This window comes from Martes martes (assembly GCF_963455335.1).
Source record: "Martes martes genome assembly, chromosome: 15".
NCBI lineage: Eukaryota > Metazoa > Chordata > Mammalia > Carnivora > Mustelidae > Martes > Martes martes.
Window position 1 is genome coordinate 27279257 of NC_137903.1, and position 20600 is coordinate 27299856.

A 20600-nucleotide genomic window follows, 5' to 3' on the forward strand; every position below is an offset into this window, starting at 1 on the left:
TCTCTCTGTCAAATAAATGGATAAATCTTTAAAACACACACACAAAAAAAAGGAAGTGAAAAAAAGTTGGTGATCATAAGCAGGAGGCAGATGATAAATGCCCGACGGGGCTGTGACGGAGTGGGAAGAAGGGACACGTGAACTGGGCCCTGAAGGAGTTGTTTTTTACCTAGCAGAGGGGAAACTACCTGTGGGCAGGCAAGGGTTCAGTGACTTACCCCAGCAAGAAGGATGTTGGTCAATTCTGATGCTAAATTACAGTGTCAGTACCTTAGCTAAATTTTTACTGCAGGAGATCTGTAGTTAGGCTGACAGTTGGAGTGAGAAGTCCAATATAGGGCTAGAGATGTTTTTGAAGCCTGAAGCATTAATTTCCAGTGGTCGAATTCTCTAGTTAGTAGCTCCCAGAAAATGCCTCGCAGAGCCCAGAAATTTGTGGCACCTCAGTTTAATATTGGGAAGAATCAAAGTCTGATGAATTTTCTAAGTGCTATGGAAGGAATTTGCTAAAGAAATCCTATAATATACTTTTGTAAACCCAATGATAATTATTTTATTAAAACTAAGATTTTTATGTAATATAATAAATAGTATTAATAATGTCTCTTATCAAATTTTAGCCAACTTTTTCTTTTTGCCTTTCCCTACTGAATTTTCTTTTTTTTTTTTTTAAGATTTTATTTATTTATTTGACAGAGAAAGAGGTCACAAGTAGGCAGAGAGGCAGGCAGAGAGGGGGGAAGCAGGCTCCCTGCTGAGCAGAGAGCCGGACGTGGGGCTCGATCCCAGGACCCTGAGATCATGACCTGAGCCGAAGGCAGATGCTTAATTCACTGAGCCACCCAGGCGCCCCACCTACTGAATTTTCTGAGGGAAAGTTGATTAGGGCACTTTGGTGACATTGTTCCCAACTAAAGAGGAATCATATTACAGTTCAACATGGTGTCATATTAGTGCAGAGAAGCTGCTGCTACAAATGTTACTGAGCCAAATATTTCTAAGGTTTTGTTCTCATTCTTGCTATGGTAGGACATTGTGTTCATGCACTGAAATGCCAGGTATAGACAAATGGCACTTTCTTCAGACTTGGGAAACTGGTAACTTGTTAGAATATCTTGATTTTTCTTGATTTATCCATACATGAGAAAATACAGTACATAGGATGAGTGCCATAGACTTGAAGTTTTACTGCACATAATAATAAAAGAGCTAAAACTTACTCAGCATTTACTATTCATTCCTTTATTAAATACATGTTGGGTACTTACGGTGTGTCCAGAACAGTTGCATGTGCCTGCGATCTGATTGTGGACAAAAAAGATTAAAAAAAAAAAAAAGATAAAAATCCCTGTACTCTGGACTTTTCATTTTAATGGTACCTTTCTCGGTATATCTTATCTACTGTAGTTCTCAAAAGTGTCTCCATTTTTCAGAGGAAGAGACTGAGGCTTCGAGGGTACCCATTATACAAGAGCTAGTAACTGGTAGAACCAGTCCTCATATCTGCACAATCTGGCTCCAGATTATTCTGTTCCAAGAAACTATGAGCAGGTTGCCTAGTTAGTTTCTCATTGACCAAATCAGCAAGCAGTTACAGCAATCATTTGTTTTAGAACTATATAAACTTTGGAATAAATTTAAATGGAACACGTACAGCAAAAGACTAACTTTTTTATTCAGAAACTGAGACGAAAAGAGTCGGAGAACTCTTTTGTATAGTCTTCCGTCAGCCTCTGTCAAGACTGTCTCTTTTTCTGGAAAGACAGCAAATGGCACATTTTTTTCTCTTCCATATACCAGCCAGAAAGAGGAACCAGATGTTTTACTCCCCAACTAATACTTCCTCTTAATTATATAAAACAACAGTATTTAACACAATGGGAAACAGTATATTGTACTGGTTAAAATGACATGGGCTTTAGAATCATCCTGGGGTTTATTTTGGCTGTGTAACACAAGTTAACCTAACCACTAATCTTCAGTTTCCTCTGCCATAGATAGTAATCATGCTTAGTGCATAGGGCCATTCTGATCATTAAATATCAGTATCCAGTACATAAAATAGTTCCCTGTGAAAATTTATGATGGGGAAATTTTTCTCCGTAGTGAAGCATTAATGTAGGGGTTTTTTCCTCCCAGTCTAGTTGTTTCTCTACAATACTAGTTTATTCCGTCTTCAGTAAGATCAAGGATATCTGCTTATGATTGGAAAACTTTATAACTTGGTAAATGTCATTTAAACCTAGACTATCTCAGATCCTAGCATGTAGCTGTTTACAACTATTAGCTTGTCATTCTTGTCTTTAAAAAAAGATTTTTAATTGTGGACCGCCTTCTGCACAGGCCTCTGTATCTAATCCATCAGGCGGCTGGGTTAGTTTGACCTCCCATAGATTTGGTGCATAAATTTCTCTCACCACTGCCATAGTCTAAACACCTGTTGCTTTTTTCTTTTTTCTTTTTAAGATCTTATTCACTTATTTAACAGAAAGAGAGCACAAGCAGGGGGAGTGGCAGAGGGAGAGGGAGAAGCAGACTCCCCACTGATGAGGGAGTCTGATGCAGGGCCTGATCCCAGGACTCTGGGGATCATGACCTAAGCCCAAGGCACCCCAAAGCACCCATCACCAAGGCACCCCACTCTGGGGATCATGACCTAAGCCCAAGGCACCCCAAAGCACCCATCACCAAGGCACCCCACTCAGGCACCCCAAAGCACCCATCACCTTTTGCCTAATGTACCAGAGGAGCCTCTAATTGGTATCCCAGCTCTTGGCCCTTCTAAACTGTTCTACCCATGGTAGTCAGGGTAATCTTTACAAACATCAGTATGATCATATCACAAGCTTGGTTGAAACCTTTTAGTGGTTTCCCATTGCTGTGAAAGTAAATTCCAGTCTTCTAATGCTCTCTCTGAGCTTTCCCTTGGCTACATCTCCAGCTTGATCTTTTACCTTTCTTCCCCTGCCTCATACATTCTACTACACCAGCCTGTAGTCTGTCTGTTTTTGCTCTAGGACAGTGCTGTCCAGTAGACTATGATGTGAAGAGGGAGAGGATCGATAGTTGTGCCATCTGGTTTGCTAATCCCTACCCACATGTGGCTGCTAAGCACTTGAAATGTGGCTAGTTGACTGAGAAGCTGAGTTTTCAACTTAACTTAATTTTAATTAATGGAACTATAAATAGCCATACATGGCTAGTGGCTACCGTGTTGGGCAGTACAGCTCTAGGGTTTTTGCATGTGCTCTTCTCTTTGCCTTGGAGTCCTCTCTCACTCTTCCTGGCTAACTGCTACCCACCTATCAGATTGAAATGTATTTCTTCTACAGGGAGGCCTTTTCTTTCTGACCCGTCAGTCTGAATTAGGAAATCTCATGTTATTCTGTCTCTTAACCCCTGTACTTTTCCTACATGGTATATAATGACAGAGTGGGATTGTTCATTTTTGCGTTCTCTCCCTGCATAAAAATGAAGTTCATGTCTGATTTGTTACCAGTGTATAACCAGCTTCCAGCCCTGTGCCTGGCACTTAGTAGGTATTTGGTGAAGCCAATGAATGAATGAATATTCTGAGACATTTTCTCTATTTTTAGTTCTTGGGAAAAGTTCACAGAATGATGAGAAAGGTACCTCAGAACAGATACACTCCCCAGATGATTAATTATGTTTATCATCTCCAAGCACAGTGCCTGGTAAATAGGAATTGTTCAGATGCTAATGGACAATTCTTAGGAAACTACAGCATTATAGCATGATGATGTAAGAGAAGTTCCTGCCTCATCGGCTTGGATGGAAGAGTTGGGGAGCAATCCTGGAAGTCATCAGACAACACTTACTGAACACAAGTTATCTTAAGAGCCGATTTTGGGGGCGCCTGGCTGCTTTAGTCAGTAGAGCATGCATCTCTTGATCTCAGGGTTGTGAGTTCATGCCCCACATTGAGCAAAGACCATACTTTAAAAAAAAAACAAACCACTTTTAAATAGGGCAACAGATTCCTCCTCCCCTTATAAAGTTTCAGAAATGACCAGAAAAAAAATTCAGGAATGGAAAAACTTCTGAAGTAAAAGCCAACTTGTGACTGATGGTTTATATTAGGCCCTATCTCAGATTTTTTTATCCAGTTTGACTGCAGCTCTTTAACTGGTCATAGTGAGTTATGTGGGACAAGTGTTGTTTTCCCAAGTGCTTAGCCATTTCTGGAAGAGAAAAATAAAGGTGGGAGAGCATGGGGAACAGGAAGGAGAAAGCACAGTTGCTTTCTGAGATAATTGGAAAAACAGAGTTCCATGCTGTGTAATTACACACTTTTAGGTGGATTCTGAAGAGCCCGTCTTTGAAGCTGTCATCAACTGGGTGAAGCATGCCAAGAAGGAGCGAGAAGAATCCTTGCCTGACCTGCTGCAGTACGTCCGGATGCCCCTGCTGACCCCCAGGTACATCACAGACGTAATAGATGCTGAGGTAAGGCACGCAAGACACACAGGGTCCAAAGCCTTGAATATCTCTTGCAACTTAGTATTATATACTCAAAATTGGTTATGAGCCTACATTAGTTAGCCTGTCTAGGAATGCCGGAGAGGGTGGCGCCAGGTAGTCTCCAGATGATCGCTTGGCAGGTCAGCCTTCTGGAGTTGGAAACCTGTGGTTTAATTTTTGTTTTCTTGTCTTTTTGTTTTGTATGTACCTATGTGTTTTACATAAGCAACATGAGATGATGAATGTCCCCTTCTCCATCAAACATAAGTTGTTCCAAATTGCCCTGAAAAAGATGCTTTGATTATCAAGTCTATTTTTGACTTCTCCTGATACCAACATGAAAGTAGTTCGATGCATTTTTAGTACCTATTTGGGTTATACTTTGTTTATTTATAGAAGTGTCTTTCCAGCCCAAGTTCTTCCTGTGTGGTATGTTTTCATAATTTTTACCATATATATCACCGATTTACCTAGTCCATATTTTGGGCAAATACTGCCATTTAACATATAAATAAAGCCCAGGTCAGTGAATGTGTTCCTCCTTCTGGCCCAGCCCAGACGTCTTAACTACATACACAGTTTTCCAGGTCACATTAGAAAAGTTGCAGGCTGGTTAGTGTCACGTGTCAAACTTTTTCTCGTATTTGTAATTTCTAACAACTCATATAGCCATTGCTCTATTCTTTACATTGTGGTTCATAGTGCAGACTCTTGAGTCCAAGTCAGGAGACTGAAATCCCAAATTCATCGCTCATCCCGCAGTGAGGGAGCCTGGCCTCACTCCGCTTCTCCCTCTGAGCTCTTCTAGAGCTCCTCCTTGGCCCAGCCCAGCCGGAAGCGAGAGGGCCTAGGGACCCTACGACATTCTTCATGTAGGCCAGCCTTCTAAGCCAGCAAGCAGAGTGGGGAAGGATGTGGAGTGAATCTGGGAATGTAAAGGAGAGCTGCCCAGTACAGAGCTCCATCAGGAGACAGAGGCATTGTGACATCAGGTGCTATGAACCTTGGGGAAATTATTTCAAGCAAGAGTTACTTCTTCCTACCATCCCAGGAATTAACAGAGGCCTTTCGGTTTTCCCTTAAAATTTTTATTACCTATTTCCTACTATTTATTACCTATTTGTGTAATCGCTAGAAGGATGTACAAACAAACTAATAAAAAGAGTTAATGCCTACTGCTGAGGCAGAGAGAGAATACTTCTCAATACATTTTTTTACATCATTTGATTTTTGAACCATGTAATAATATATTGTCTATTAAAAAATTGTTCTCTTAATTTGTGGAAACCCACTGCATAGTTATTACCAGCAGCCCTTTTGGAACTGGTTTTCTGTATCAAGTTACTTCCTATGTGTGCCATTTATACTTGTATATTAAAGACGTGGCCTCTGGGGGTCACTGTACTGTCTGCTGTGTTTCAGCCTTTCATCCGCTGTAGTTTGCAGTGCAGGGATCTAGTTGATGAAGCAAAGAAGTTTCATCTGAGGCCTGAACTGCGAAGTCAGATGCAGGGACCCAGGACGAGGGCTCGTCTAGGTAAGTTAGCATCTTGGCAGGAGGAAGGGATATTTCTCTACATCTCTTGGTGGCATGATGTAGTTGAAAACATTCAGTAAGAAGTACAAAGACCTGTGTCAGACCTGTTTTTAATCTTTTAGTAATGGTGTCATCTTGGACAAGTCACTTTACCACCCTGAGCTCTCCTACAAACCAAGGATACTTCCCTATCTATTTCACATAACTGTTTGAAGGATTAAATGGAATAGAGTATGTAACAACACTTTCTGAATTGTCAAGTATTAGACAGTATAAGTTATAATTTTATTTCACTGGGGCGCCTGGGTGGCTCAGTAGCTTAAGGGTCTGCCTTCAGCCCAGGTCCTGATCCCAGGTCCTAGGATCGAGCCGCATATCAGTGGAGAGCCTGCTTCTCCCTTTCCCTCTGCCTGCCGCTCCCTCTGCTTGTTTTCCCTCTCTCTCTCTCTCTCTGTGAAATAAATAAATAAAATATTTCTTTTAAAAAAAAGGTATTTTTATTTCACTTTTTTTTTTTTTTTAATTTTATTTATTTATTTGACAGAGATCACAAGTAGGCAGAAAGGCAGGCAGAGAGAGAGCGGGAAGCAGGCTCCCTGCCAAGCAGAGAGCCCAATGCAGGGCTCAATCCCAGGACCCTGGGATCATGACCTGAGCCGAAGGCAGAGGCTTAACTCACTGAGCCACCCAGGTGCCCCTTAATTTCACTATTTTTGGAGTTTTCTGGATTAGAAATTATTTCAAACACCGCGTAGTAGTTTCACATTCTGGAATGAGAAGAGGAAGGAAAAGAAGTATACAAGTACAGGAGTGCAGTACAGTGGAAAGGACAGGGGTTTGGGTGGTGACATGCAGTAGTTCCGAGCCTTGACTCTGGAGCCAGACTGTGTGGGTGCAGATCCCAGCTTACTACTTACTAGGTATATTAACTTTGGCAGGAGACTTCCTCTCTGCTTCAATTGCCTCTTCTGTAAAGTGGGAATCATCACAGTTCTTATCTCCAAGTTTGTTAGGAAGAGTAAATGAAGTAATTTATTTAAAAGGCTTAGGACTGTTCTTGGCACATGAAAAGTACTATATACATTAGCTGTTACTTTAGCAAAGAGACTTAGGTTCAAATCACAACTCCACCAGTGATGGTTGTGTGACCTTAGGTAAGGTATCAGTTTATCTGAGCCTGTGCTTTTGCCTCTAAAATGAGGATACTGGGGTGCCTGGGTGGCTCAGTGGGTTAAGCCTCTGCCTTTAGCTCAGGTTGTGATCTCAGGATCCTGGGATCAAGCCCTGCATCAGGCTCTCTGCTCAGCAGGGAGCCTGCTTCCCCCTCTATCTCTGCCTGCCTACTTCTGATCTCTCTTTCTGTCAAATAAATAAATAAAATGTTTTTTTAAAAAAAGGAAGTCTAAACTGAGGATACTAATGTCTTCATTCAGTGGGTTGTTGTGGAGGTTAAATAGGATAGTATATGTAAGATGCCTGACATTGTAGCTGACAGGTTAAGTAACTAAGATATTACCTCACTTCCAGTTCCTATCCTTCCTATTCCACTATTGTAGGTTTTAAATGATCTATGGGGTGTTTTGTTTTTGTTCTTGTCTACTTTTTCTCTTATCTAACTGTGGACTCATATATGTGAAGTTGTTAATTGATAATTAAGCTTTACTTATTGCTTTAGGTAGAATGATGATTTGTCTCCTATAATTTTTTACCGGCATAAGCACTGTATGTCAATGTATTTCAGTGTAGAAATGTTAGAAATACAGAGAAGATCTTGAGAGATTAGTATATGATTCTACATGCCCTTAGAGTTGTGAGGTTATTTTTCAGAAGTTCCAGAAAAGAAATTCTGAAGCTATCTCCAACTAGATTCTTATTTTAGCATCTCTTTGTCAGTTCCTTAAAAGTAAATTTGTTCCTACCATCATGTCTTTTACCCATCTCTCTTCACAGAGATTGCTAAACCAGCTACCAGGATAATGATTCTTCTGCATACACAATAAGGAAATTAAATTTACAGCTACATAAAAATTGCATGCCAGATAATGGGTGGGGATTTTGTCTTAGTTATTTACCTTTCACCCATTATTCTTTTACAGAAGGTACAGTGGAAATTGCAATTGCTAATTTGTCACCATCTCCTTTTCTGAGCTAAAAATCAATACATGTGGAAATGTAGTCTCTGAACCCTGTGATGTTAGCAATCCTGCAGGCTGTCTGCTGTAGTCCTCTAACAGCACACGACAGCCCACACATACTCCTTCCCCCAGCCCCACCACCCAGTAATGACAGTGGCACTGTCAAGATGGCTCAGTTTTACTAATGTGCTTTTTTCATACTGTTTTGGTCAGGTGTTTTAGACATACTTTCTTCATGATACAGAGAAATCTAACTTAACAAGTCCAGTCCCCGTCGCCCCACCCCGCCATTCATTGGCAGAGAACAAACAGGGTTCCTTCTAATTATTCCTTTCACTAGCTTGTTTCACATTAGCTTGTTAGAGTAGTGTCCCCAACTTAGGGTCTGAAGACATTGAAATACTTAGGAGTTCTCCCAGGAGAGAAAGACTTCCTAGGCACAAAGGAATAGAAGAAATCACAAAGGAACAGGTCAGTGTATTTGACTAACTAAAATCATGCACAACATTATAAAACAAAACAAATTAGGTAGATTTGCTACAACCGTGGCAAAGAGTTATTTATTTGTATGTATATATAAAGATACATATATATATATATGGAGCTCATAATAAAAAGTACAATTGACTACTAAATATGAGGGGGGAAATTCAACCTAATTACTAATAGAGTCTTATTAGTAATAAGGTAAGAATTAAAACAATAACTACAATTTTTTGTCTACCAAAGCATCAGAGATTAGAAAACTATCCAGCTACAGAGAGTAGAATGAATTGGCAACCTTATATTGTTGGTGGCAATATAAATTGGTTTAAACCTCAGAAAGTATTCTTAGAATATACATATATTTTTTAAAAGATTTTATTTGAGAGAGAGAAAGAGCAAGCACACGTACCAGCAAGGTCGGGGGGGGGGGGGCGGCGGTGTGGTGGGGGCAGATGAAGAGGCAAACTCCATGCCAAGCAGGGAGCCCATCTCAGGACTCCAATATAGGACTCTGAGATTGTGATCTGAGCAGAAGGCAGACACTTAACCGACTGAGAAACCCAGGCGCTCCTCTTATAATGTATATTAAAAGTTTTTTTTTTAAGTTCACGTTCTTCACTCCAGCAACCCTCCCATTTCTGTCTTAAGAAAATAACTGGGGGGGTGCCTGGGTGGCTCAGTGGGTTAAAGCCTTTGCCTTCGGCTCAGGTCATGATCTCAGGGTCCTGGGATCGAGTCCCGCATCGGGCTCTCTGCTCCACGGGGAGCCTGCTTCCTCCTCTTTCTGCCTGCCTTTCTGCCTACTTGTGATCTCTGTCAAATAAATAAATAAAATCTTAAAAAAAAAAAAAAGAACTGGGATTTCATATTCAAGCATATTTATTACAGGACTATATGTGATTATTTATAGTCCCAAATTACAAACAACTGAAATGCCTAAGAATAGTAAAATTATGTATTAAAAGATTTTTGTTAATATCTTCAGGAAATTAAATATAAACAGCTGGAGGGGTGCCTGGGTGGCTCAGTTCATGATCCCAGGGTCCTGGGATCAAGCCCCGCATCGGGCTCTCTGCTCAGTGGGGAGCCTGTTTCCTCCTTCCTCTCTCTCTCTGCCTACTTGTGATCTGTCAAATAAATAAATAAAATTTAAAAATATATATATATAAGCAGCTGGAGGGGTCGCCTGTCTGGCTCAGTTGGTGAAGCATGCAGTTCTTGATCTCAGGGTTGTGAGTTCAAGCCACACGTTGGTTGTGGATGTAGAGATTACTTAAAATAAAATCATAAAAAAATAATTTAAAAACTAGGATACAATAAATGTGGTCCCATTTATGTTATATAAATATTTAAAAACAAGGCTGGAAGGGAATAATCTCTTAAATTTTGGTGTGTCTTCATGTGGAATTACAGGTAAACATTTTTCATAATACTTGTCTCTATTTTCTAAGTTCTTTTACCAGTGAGCATGTATTTTACTTCTGTTTTATAATCACAAGAAATGATTTCTAAATCTTTTTAACCAATGAAGGGTTAGTATGCAAGTAAAGATGAGAATATACTAATCCTCGAGTTATTGCTCAAATTTTCTAAAAGAAAATGGCTTTTGTGCTAGACAGAGCTACTTCACTAAATAAAGATATCAGAACTGACTAAAATTATATCTGTTCGTTGTGAAAACACTGGTGTTCTCATACTTACATTGGCACTTATATGTAACTCTGGCAGTAATAGGGAAGTTAGTTTGTTAATACATCTTGGTGTAGATCGTCTTTTAGAACATGAGGTCTACCTTGGAAAAATAATGAAAAGAGTGCTTTGTGGCAAAGAAGTTCTGGAACCAAAGGTCTAAGGTGCCAGGCATTTAGAACCATAAAATAACTGAGTGACTCACACTGACACCTTTGCCCACCTTTTTAAAGGTACAAAGCATAGAAAATACCCCTCAGTTGTGGAGTATTTTCATTGTCTTAGCCATACCGGTATCATTCACTAGCATCACTATTTTTAAAAAGAGTTAGATGTTTTATTACTGTTTTCTTATTTTGGCCGGGGGTGGGGGGCCGTGCAGAGGGAGAGAAAGAATCTTAAGCATGCTCCACACCCAGCATGGAGCCTGACAAAGGGCTTGATCTCACAACCCTGAGACCATGACCTGAGCCATGACCTGAGCCAAGAGTCTCACATTTAATGAACTGAGCCACCCAGGTGCCCCTAGCATCATATTTGTCTATAAGGGGAAATATGTTTGGATAGAAGGATTGCTTTTATTGCCTCTGTTCAAATCAAAGGGAGAGAAAAGGTGCCAAAAGAAAGGGACAAATAGGGGAATAATGCTACCAAGGAAGAAGCAAATACTTTGTGGTTCTGGCTTCTCCCAGCTTGAAGGAATTCTATGCACAAATAAGCATAATATGAAAGGACTCTTTGTTCAAATGCTTTGCTTTTCTAAAAGGAACTGACTCCTGAGACCTGCTTACCGGCTCACCTTGGAAAAGGGTCCACTTATTTTATTTGGCAAGTACACAAGACAGATGCTCTCTTTAATGAGGTTAAACTTAAGGGTTCATGTGTTAGTTATTAGGAAAAATTTCAAACATACACAAACAGAATAATATAATAATATAATGATTCTCCATACCCATCATCCATTTTCAATAATTATCAACTCATGGCCAATTTAGAAGCAAATCTCAGGATATAATTCTACCCATATAATGCTTTCATATGTATCTCTGAAAGATAAAGGGCTTTTTAAAAATGTGTTTAAAATGCCATTCTCACTCTTCAAAGGAAACGCACAACCAGGGGCGCCTGGGTGGGTCAGACAGTTGGCCATCTGCCATCAGCTCGGGTCATGATCTCAGGGTCCGAGTCCCACATCAGGCTCCCGCCTCAGCAAGGAGCCTGCTTCTCCCTCTGCCTGCTGCTCCCCCTGCTGTGCTCTCTCTCTAATAAATAAACTCTTTAAAAAAAGAAAACCCACAACTAGTTTATTTTCATCAGATATCAAGGACATGTTCATATTCCCCCAGTTTTGTTTTTGAACACTTATATTGCCCCACTTGTGATCCAGACAAGGTCCACATGTTGCATTGAGCCTATCTCTCTTTAGGTTCTTTTATTTATTTATTTTTTGTAAGGATTTTATTTACTTATTTGACAGAGATCACAAGTAGGCAGAGAGGCAGGCAGAGAGAGAAGGAAGCAGGCTCCCTGCTCAGCAGAGAGCCCCATGCGGGGCTCGATCCCAGCATCCTGGGATCATGACCTGAATTGAAGGCAGAGGTTCTAACCCACTGAGCCACCCAGGCGCCCCTCTCTTTAGGCTCTTTTAATCCATTGGTTTTTCCATCCTATTTTGGTATTTCCTTGCAATTTATTTGTTGAAGAAACCAAGCTGTTTGACTTGTAGAATTTCGAACATTCTCAGTTTTGCTGATTGCATCCATGTATTGTCATTTAGTATGTTCTGTCCCCTGAATTGCCTATAAACTGGTGGTTAGACGAGTAGGTAAGTTTCAAGATTTGAGTTCTTTTTTTTTTTAGCAAGAATACTTCATTGGTGATGGTGGTATACTTCCTATGGAGCATTATGAAGTAGTATTTTTGCTTTTCCTTAATGATTATAGTAGCTTTTGATAATAATTGTCAGAGCCATTATTCATTGGGGTGCATCTGTGGTTTGGTTTTCTTTTGTTTTAAGATTTTATTTATTTATTTGACAGACAGAGATCACAAGTAGGCAGCGAGGCAGGCAGAGAGAGGGGGGTGGAACCAGGCTTCCTGCTGAGCAGAGAGCTGGATGCAGGGCTTGATCCCAGGACCCTGGGATCATGACCCAAGCCGAAGGCAGAGGCTTTAACCCACTGAGCCACCCAGGTGCCCTTGCATCTGTGTTTTTTAAAGGTACTCCATTTGCTTTTTCAAGCCTAGTTACTTATAAGATCATTTTGGTTTCCTCAGTGCCCTTCTAGTAATTGAATTTACAAAATGCTTGATTCTCTCCATGAGCTCTAATAGAGCACATGTACAGAGGATTTTCTCAAAAGACTTTGCTCTTTAAAGAGGTAAAGGAGGAGATATCACAAGAAGGCTTTAAGGAAGAGGGGAAGATACAAAGGCCATCAAAATACCTTCTTTGGGAAAATAATAGGAAAAAAAATCTCTTTAAAAGCCTGCTGTTATGATTACTTGGCAATTGTGATGAATGGGCAGGGAACATGATCATAAAGTTGGCTAAATTGGAAAAAACTCATGGAAAGAGAGTTTTAAAAATCTATCACTTGGTTCTTAAACCATAACTTCCAACTTTCTTGAGACAACATTAGGAGAATGTTCTTTCCCCATTACCAAAAACTCCCATTTTGAGTTTTACAGGCTGAGAAAGGAAGCCCCCTTTAGCCCCCTACCTGCACTGAGAACCTCACTTATTATGTCAACCAGAGTCATCTAGATAGGTTGGAACGTGTTGAAGTTTGCCTTCGGAGTTTTGATGTTGTCTTAAAATTTTAATTTCAGAGATCCAGGTCCTCAAGAGCTAGTACCTCGGAAAGAAGTAATTTCCTATTAGGCAGCCTTATGATGAAGGTCCTATTTCAGATTGTTCTCTGTGCCACATAAAACAAAATCTTACAACTGTTCCTACTTACGTTTCCCCTGGGATGGTAAAGTAACTTGTCTTTTTCTCTCTTTGTCCTCAGGAGCCAATGAAGTGCTTCTGGTGGTCGGGGGCTTTGGAAGCCAGCAGTCTCCCATCGATGTGGTAGAGAAATATGACCCCAAGACTCAGGAGTGGAGCTTTTTGCCAGTAAGCAGTGGGGGAACCAGTCATGGGGAAAGAGTTTAAATGTCCTCAGTCCCTGACTCTAGATCATAACTAATCCAGCCCTGCAAGTAGCAAAGCCTAGTAATCGCATGATGCTCTTCATAATGGCGTCATGCGCATAGTGGGTTCTAGATCAGTCTGTCAGTAGTTGTCGACCATTTAGGTAGAAGATCAGACTTCAGAACTATCAAAGGCCCTGTGTCAAATTAAACTTTCCTGGCCCACCACTATTGGGGCACCTTCCTGAGCTGTCTGTGTAACTCCCAGCATGCTCTATTATCATGCTCTGTTAAACTGAACTCAGTATTAAATTATATTACATTGAGCTAGTGTTTACTTGAAGTCTTTGTATCTTTCTCCCTCCATATGTCTCTTTTTAGTGCTGGATGAACAATAATAATTCTGAGAAAACATGGGAAAAATTTTTTTTAAGATTATTTATTTATTTGAGAGCAAGAGGAGTCAAGTCGAGGTGGGGGCAGAGGGAAAAGGAGGAGAAAAGCAGATTCCCCACCGAACTAGGAGCCCAACTCGGGGCTTGATCCCACCACCCTGAGATTATGACCTGAGCCGAAATCAACAGTCAGACGAGCTCAACCGACTGAGCCACCCAGGTACCCCACAAAACATGGAAATCTTTTAATCTACCCTCCTAACTTTTAGGATCTCTGGCCCTTTGATCAGCAGTTTGGGGATACTTTTCTGCCTTATAGAAGGGTATAAAGGATATAAAGTTCTTTAGCCCTGGAATAGATAGTAGAATAGAAAGGAATCAGATACTGGATAATGGGAAGACATTAAACTTTTTGGAAACCTTGGAAAGAGGCAAATGTTCAGAAGGGTTGCATCTTGAAAATCATCATAACAAGCAAGAGGATGTTCATTCAGTAGACAGTGGAGACCACATGAGGGTGAACCACTGTCTTAGAAAGGGTTTATGGTGACAGGTGAAGGAGAGGAATGTAGATAAAAATAGGAAGGTTAGCAAAAAGTAAAGTCTAAGACTTGCATGCCTAAAATGATCTGTATCTCTTCTCTCCTAAACCCATAGAGCATCACTCGTAAGAGACGTTATGTGGCCTCAGTGTCCCTACATGACCGGATCTATGTAATTGGTGGCTATGATGGCCGTTCCCGCCTCAGTTCAGTGGAATGCCTCGACTACACAGCAGATGAGGATGGGGTCTGGTATTCCGTAGCCCCTATGAATGTCCGACGAGGCCTCGCTGGAGCCACGACCCTAGGAGGTATGCTTGGTTGTGCAGGGCATTGTTTCCATTTTGTTGTGGCTGGATCAGTGTTCATACCTCTCCTCTTAGCTGGCAGGAGTATGAAATGTGGAAGATACTGGTAAGAATAAATATTCCTTTTTGCTTTTGGAAATAGAAATGTTATCAAAGCTTTTCAGTATTAATGGATATTTCAGCACTGACAACAGAGTTGATAAATCAAGTTCCAGTGTGCTGAGTGGAGAACTGGCCCTAGTTGTATTTTTGCAAACTCGAGCCAGTATTTGAGGATTCCATCTGACCCCATTCTTTTTAGGTGTCCTTTTTTTTTTCTTAGATTTTATTTATTTATTAGAGAGAGAGAGAGAGAGAGCATGCACACAATTGGGGAGAGGGGCAGTGGGAGAAACAGACTCCCTGCTGATCTCAGGGCTTGATCCCAGGACCCTGAGATCATGACCTGAACCAAAGTTAGACACTTAACCAACTGAAGCGCCCAGGTACCCCTAAATGTCTTTTTTTTTTTTTTAAGATTTATTATTTTAGGGGCACCTGGTTGGCTCAGTGGGTTAAGCCTCTGCCTTTGGCTCAGGTCATGATCTCAGGGTCCTGGGATCGAGCCCCGCATCGGGCTCTCTGCTCAGCGGGGAGCCTGCTTCCCCTCTCTCTCTGCCTGCCTCTCTGCCTACTTGTGATCTCTCTCTCTGTCAAATAAATAAATAAAAATCCTAAAAAAAAAAAAAAGATTTATTATTTTAGAGTGCAGGCACACGCTAGCAGGGGTGAGCCAGGGGTTTTGTAGGGGTAGGATCAGAGGGAGAGGATCTCCAGCAGACTCCCTGCTGAGCACGAGCACAGACCCTGACGTGGGGCCCAATCCCACAGTTCTCTTGAGATCATGACCTGAGCCAAAATCAAGAGTCAAGTGCCCAAGTGACTGAGCCACCCAGGCACCCCATCTTCTCAGATGTCTTTAACTGTGATGTCTTCCTTCCTTATCTATAAGACTTGACTTGCCCATGAAAAACACTTTGTTTTTGTTCCCAAACATTTGAAGTACTTGTGGGGAATTTATAAAGAGAGGAGTTATTAGAAATCTCTCATCTTCTAATAGTCTATGATTCATTCATTCTGAACAGATATGATCTATGTGTCCGGAGGCTTTGACGGAAGCAGGCGTCATACCAGTATGGAGCGATATGACCCAAACATTGACCAGTGGAGCATGCTAGGAGATATGCAGACAGCCCGGGAGGGCGCTGGACTAGTTGTGGCCAGCGGAGTGATCTACTGCCTAGGTATTCAGTCTGGGAGGCAGCAATGGGAGGGAACTTAATGGGTGGCAACTTCTAGGTGGGGATCCCTTTTTAATAAAATAAAGTTCATAGACTTTTTCAACTAAAATCCTAGTCTATCCTCATATCTTTTCTCTTAGCTGGGACTATCTTTTTTGTAGAAGCAGAAATTAGGGTACTGTCAGATTTCTCTCCGGATTATTGAAACTCTTAAGAACCGAAATTAAAAGAATTAGTTGAAACACTCAGAGAAAGGCAGCCTGGAAATGGGCATGAGGATTTCCCATTCTTTCCGAAATGCTCTCTGCTTTTTCAGGAGGATATGATGGCCTGAATATCTTAAATTCAGTTGAGAAATATGATCCCCACACAGGACACTGGACTAATGTTACACCAATGGCCACCAAACGCTCTGGTAAGACCAGTCATATCTAAGGGAAAGGACAGTAGACCATGCTGACAAATCTTTACATTATGCAGTGGTGCTGCAGTCAAAAATGGGGGATCAACAAATCAGAGTTGTAGTTCTTTCTTCACTGTACACTTAGAGTAAAAGGAGTGAGGTTCTGTTCTCCTCTTTGCCTATCTTTTATCACGATCTTTATTACCACTATATAGTGATTATATAATGATAATAAAGATACTATATAGTGATAATAAAGACAACTAGATAATTCTAGGCCTGTCTGGCCCTAGTCCACATCCCTCAACTACCTTAGAGTTCAGCTAGCCATCAGTGATCATGTTTTGTTTTTAAGTTCTGATCCTAAATTTAGTAGTATTCACTTGCTATGCCTTTTTTCCCCCAGGTGCAGGAGTAGCCCTGCTGAATGACCATATTTATGTGGTAGGGGGATTTGATGGTACAGCCCACCTTTCTTCTGTGGAAGCATACAACATTCGCACCGATTCCTGGACAACTGTCACTAGTATGACCACTCCACGATGCTATGTAGGGGCCACGGTGCTTCGAGGGAGACTTTATGCTATTGCAGGGTAAGGATTTGGAAGCCAGACTAAAGTCATCATGCATCCAGGACCAAATGATCCAATCCAAACTCTTGGATCAAGACAGACTTTAGGTTGGGGGAGACCTCTCCAGTGGCAGCCTTTGATGTAGGACTGTATGGAAGGGAAGAGAAAGTTTATTTTCTTCTTTTGCTTCTTCCCCACTCAGATATGATGGGAATTCCCTGCTGAGTAGCATTGAATGCTATGACCCTATCATCGACAACTGGGAAGTAGTGACATCCATGGGAACCCAGCGCTGTGATGCTGGCGTGTGTGTTCTTCGAGAGAAGTGACCATTGTTGGAGCACCATCCAGCGCTAGTGACCGGTCCAAGGGACACTTTATGGGAGAGTCAAGGATCCTTTCCAGAATATCTATTTCTCACTGTGTGCACAGGATGATTACAAGCACCAGCGCAGTGATGATTGTACTTACTTGACACACACACCGCCTTGCGCTGGTAGTTGTCCCTGAGGAGGGTGGGTATCAGATACTCAAGGGAAGACCGTGCACACCAAATGGATCTGAGAGGTCAGATCACCTCTCCTTCTGGTGTAGAGAGCACTCTCGTGTGCTCAGGAGAATCTGTATCTGTTGTGCCTCATGTATTGCAGAGAAGGACGGTGAGTGTGACCTACTAGATGTGGGCAGTATCCAGCGTGTAGATGATTGGAAGGATACGAACTTGAGTAAGCTGGGTAAAACCCAAGTCTTGTTTTCCAAGAATATCTTTCCTAGTCTACAGTAGCTAGGGGCAACACAATTCCATTCTGGAGAATAACAAAGGGAAAAGCCCCCTGTCAAAATCCGGGGGGGCTTGGGGAGAGACCTGGCACTCAAGGGACAGGTTTGGTATATCAGAACTGGGTTTAGAGTAAGGGGAGTCAATGGAATTTGATGGAATGTGAGTGAACCTAGAACACCACTGAAGTATAACCTGGAAGACTTACAAGGGTGTATTATTGGAAGGATCTTTTTATTTCCCCATGGTCTTTCTGAACTAGAATGATGTGCATCTTGGCACTGGAGACTGACAAGAGTAAAAGTGAACAAATGTTGGGGTGAACAGATACGGAATAAATGTGGGAGTTCGGTATGCCTGGGAACAAACTAGAAGTACCTGTGACTTTACAATCGTCTTATTTCCTGCCAGGGCTCGCCTATCCATGGCATGGTTTGCCCTGAGTGGGTGAGACACACTTTCTGTGTTGAATCAAATACTACTACACTATTATACTTCGTTATTATTTATTTGAGGATGGGGTGGGGTGCAGCAGCCTATAAATACAGCTGCCCGATTACGGCCCCATTTCTTTTAAGGGCACACTCCTACTGAGGAGTGCTTTTTTACTGCTGTGTTTGGTACAATGAGTGCTTTTCCTACTAGAAGGTTCCCTTACCTGTCCTTAGGATTTTACTCATCCCAGGACAGAATAATCAAGAACAACCAAAATCCTTTTGTTAGTTCCAGTACTTGGTATCGCCATTTCTGAGCCACCATGCAAGGCTCCCCTGTGTTTTGGAGTGAAATTCTTGGTTTTGTGGGTATTGGGAGTGTTGGGGATGTGATAACCTAAACAAGGATGCACTTTCCCTTTATTCCAAAATTCCATTTTTTCCTCTTTTCCTGAGTTGTATTGACCTCAAGAGTTCATTTCCTTTGTATTTTTTTAAGAAAATATTAAAAATCAGTTGTCTCAAATGCCTGTAAGAGTTTATGGCTAACCAGCACTGTCTTGCAGATTATTTGGGGGGAGCAGGCAGTCAGCTGTCTGTCCTTTCTCTTCTTCCCGTTCACCTTACGTGTTAGCCAACTAGCTCTTCTGTGTTTCTCTGTTAGACATGGGTAAGAGGTAGCCTACCCCTCTACCCTTGTGGGGATTCTCATCAGTAAAATATTTATATAAAAATGGCATAGGTATCGACTCCTCTCACACTTGGAGTTTACTTGAAAGCCAAACAGAATAAAGAGGACTCAATCTTGAGCTCATTTAGTAAGTACCCTCTTGACTTTTAGGATTTTATTCACTCCAGTCCTTTTTCTATTCGCTTAGAGTTATGTCACGTGACATAAACAGCTATCCGGAAGGCCTGCCCTGCAGCACTGCAAAAAATCCTGAAATTTCCAGAGAAAAGGGAAGGGGGAGCCAAAGAGGAAGTTATTTTCTCTAAAGGAGCCTGCCAACCTTTCCTCAGCAGATGCATTGTGCCTGCTGATCAGACCACAGCTATGAAACATGTGACTCCTATCAGGAAGAGATCCAGGGGAAGCAGGGAAGTGAGGGGGTAAAGAACTGATGGCTACCTTTACTGCCGACTTTTGTGAGTTTCAGACCAAATTCCCAAATAGTTCATATATGGCAGCCACAACTGAATATTCTGCAGAAACTGAAACTCTTTGCTCTCTTTCCACTCCTCCCAGTCTTACATGCTTTGCTCATGTGTGTACAGAGGTACCCCTAATTTAGGGGTTCTTCTTGTTTTTCTAGCTCTTAGATGGCAGCCAGCCACTTAGTTATCCTGTCTCAGAGATCTATCATTTATCTTGTGTCACCCCTATTACAATACAGACATCCAGTTCATTTCTACATTACATGATTTTATCTTTTAAAGTTCCAAATACAGGGGTGCATGGATGGCTCAGTGGGTTAAGCCTCTGCCTTCAGCTCAGGTCATGATCTCGGGGTCCTGGGATCAAGCCCCGCATTGGGCTCTCTGTTCAGTGGGGAGCCTGCTTTCCCACCTCCCTCTGCCTGCCTCTCTGCTTACTTGTGATCTGTCAAATGAATAAAAAAACTTCAAAAAAATAAATAAATAAAGTTCCAAATACATTCCTATATTTGTATTCCCTCTGCTACCGCATAGTTCAGGCTTATATCTCTTGCCCAGACTCCTGGAGTAATAGCCTCCTGATAGTTTTACCTGTACTCTTCCAGTCTAGAGCCCCTCCATTTTGTCATCAGTGTTCTTCCTAAAGTACAACTAGGATCATTACAATACCTAACATACAGCAAATTTTCAGGGAATATCGAAGTTATTCCTCGCCCAAAATTCTATAGATTCCCATTGCCCATATTACAAAGGTCAAATTCCTGGGGCACCTGGGTGACTCAGTGGGTTAAAGCCTCTGCCTTTGGCTCAGGTCATGATCCTCAGGGTCCTGGGATGGAGCCCTACATTGGGCTCTCTGCTCAGCAGGGAGCCTGCTTCCCCATCTCTCTCTGCCTGCCTCTCTGCTTACTTGTGATCTCTGTCTGTCAAAAAATAAAATCTTTTTTAAAAAAAGTTCAAATTCCTTCATGTGACTTTAGACCCATGGTGCTCTGTGCCCGCTCTAACATTCTGATCTTACTTCCCTCTACTATTCTCTCTTCCCATAGGTATAGGTAGTTCAGTGAACTACTAACCGTTCTTAAATTTGTTCTCAACTTTTTCAGGTATTCTGCTGTTCTTCTATCTGAAATAATCTTGCTTTTCAAAAAAAATCCTAGTCACATTCAGATGCCTTATTCAAATGTCACCTAAGAAAAGCCTTTCTGACTCTCCAGATGGGGATTATTCCTTAATCCTGGCTTCCATTTACTTTGTTCCCATGGT

The 20600-nt window shown here is 41.5% G+C and overlaps 1 protein-coding gene across 3 annotated transcripts in view; it reads left to right on the forward strand.

Annotated features, from left to right (window-relative positions):
* The window catches only part of KLHL12 (kelch like family member 12), a 28730-nt gene extending 10004 nt beyond the window's left edge, over positions 1–18726 (forward strand). For 2 of the 3 annotated variants that reach the window (XM_080825126.1, XM_080825124.1), the window contains exons 5-12: positions 4318–4467; positions 5905–6019; positions 13344–13450; positions 14520–14715; positions 15837–15995; positions 16309–16407; positions 16802–16988; positions 17170–18726. In XM_080825126.1, coding sequence (XP_080681252.1) covers positions 4318–4467; positions 5905–6019; positions 13344–13450; positions 14520–14715; positions 15837–15995; positions 16309–16407; positions 16802–16988; positions 17170–17296 — 1140 coding nt within the window. In that variant the 3' untranslated portion in view covers positions 17297–18726. The remainder of the gene's footprint in view (positions 1–4317; positions 4468–5904; positions 6020–13343; positions 13451–14519; positions 14716–15836; positions 15996–16308; positions 16408–16801; positions 16989–17169) is intronic. The other variant, XM_080825125.1, reaches the window with a different exon arrangement.
* The last annotated feature ends 1874 nt before the right edge of the window (positions 18727–20600 follow it).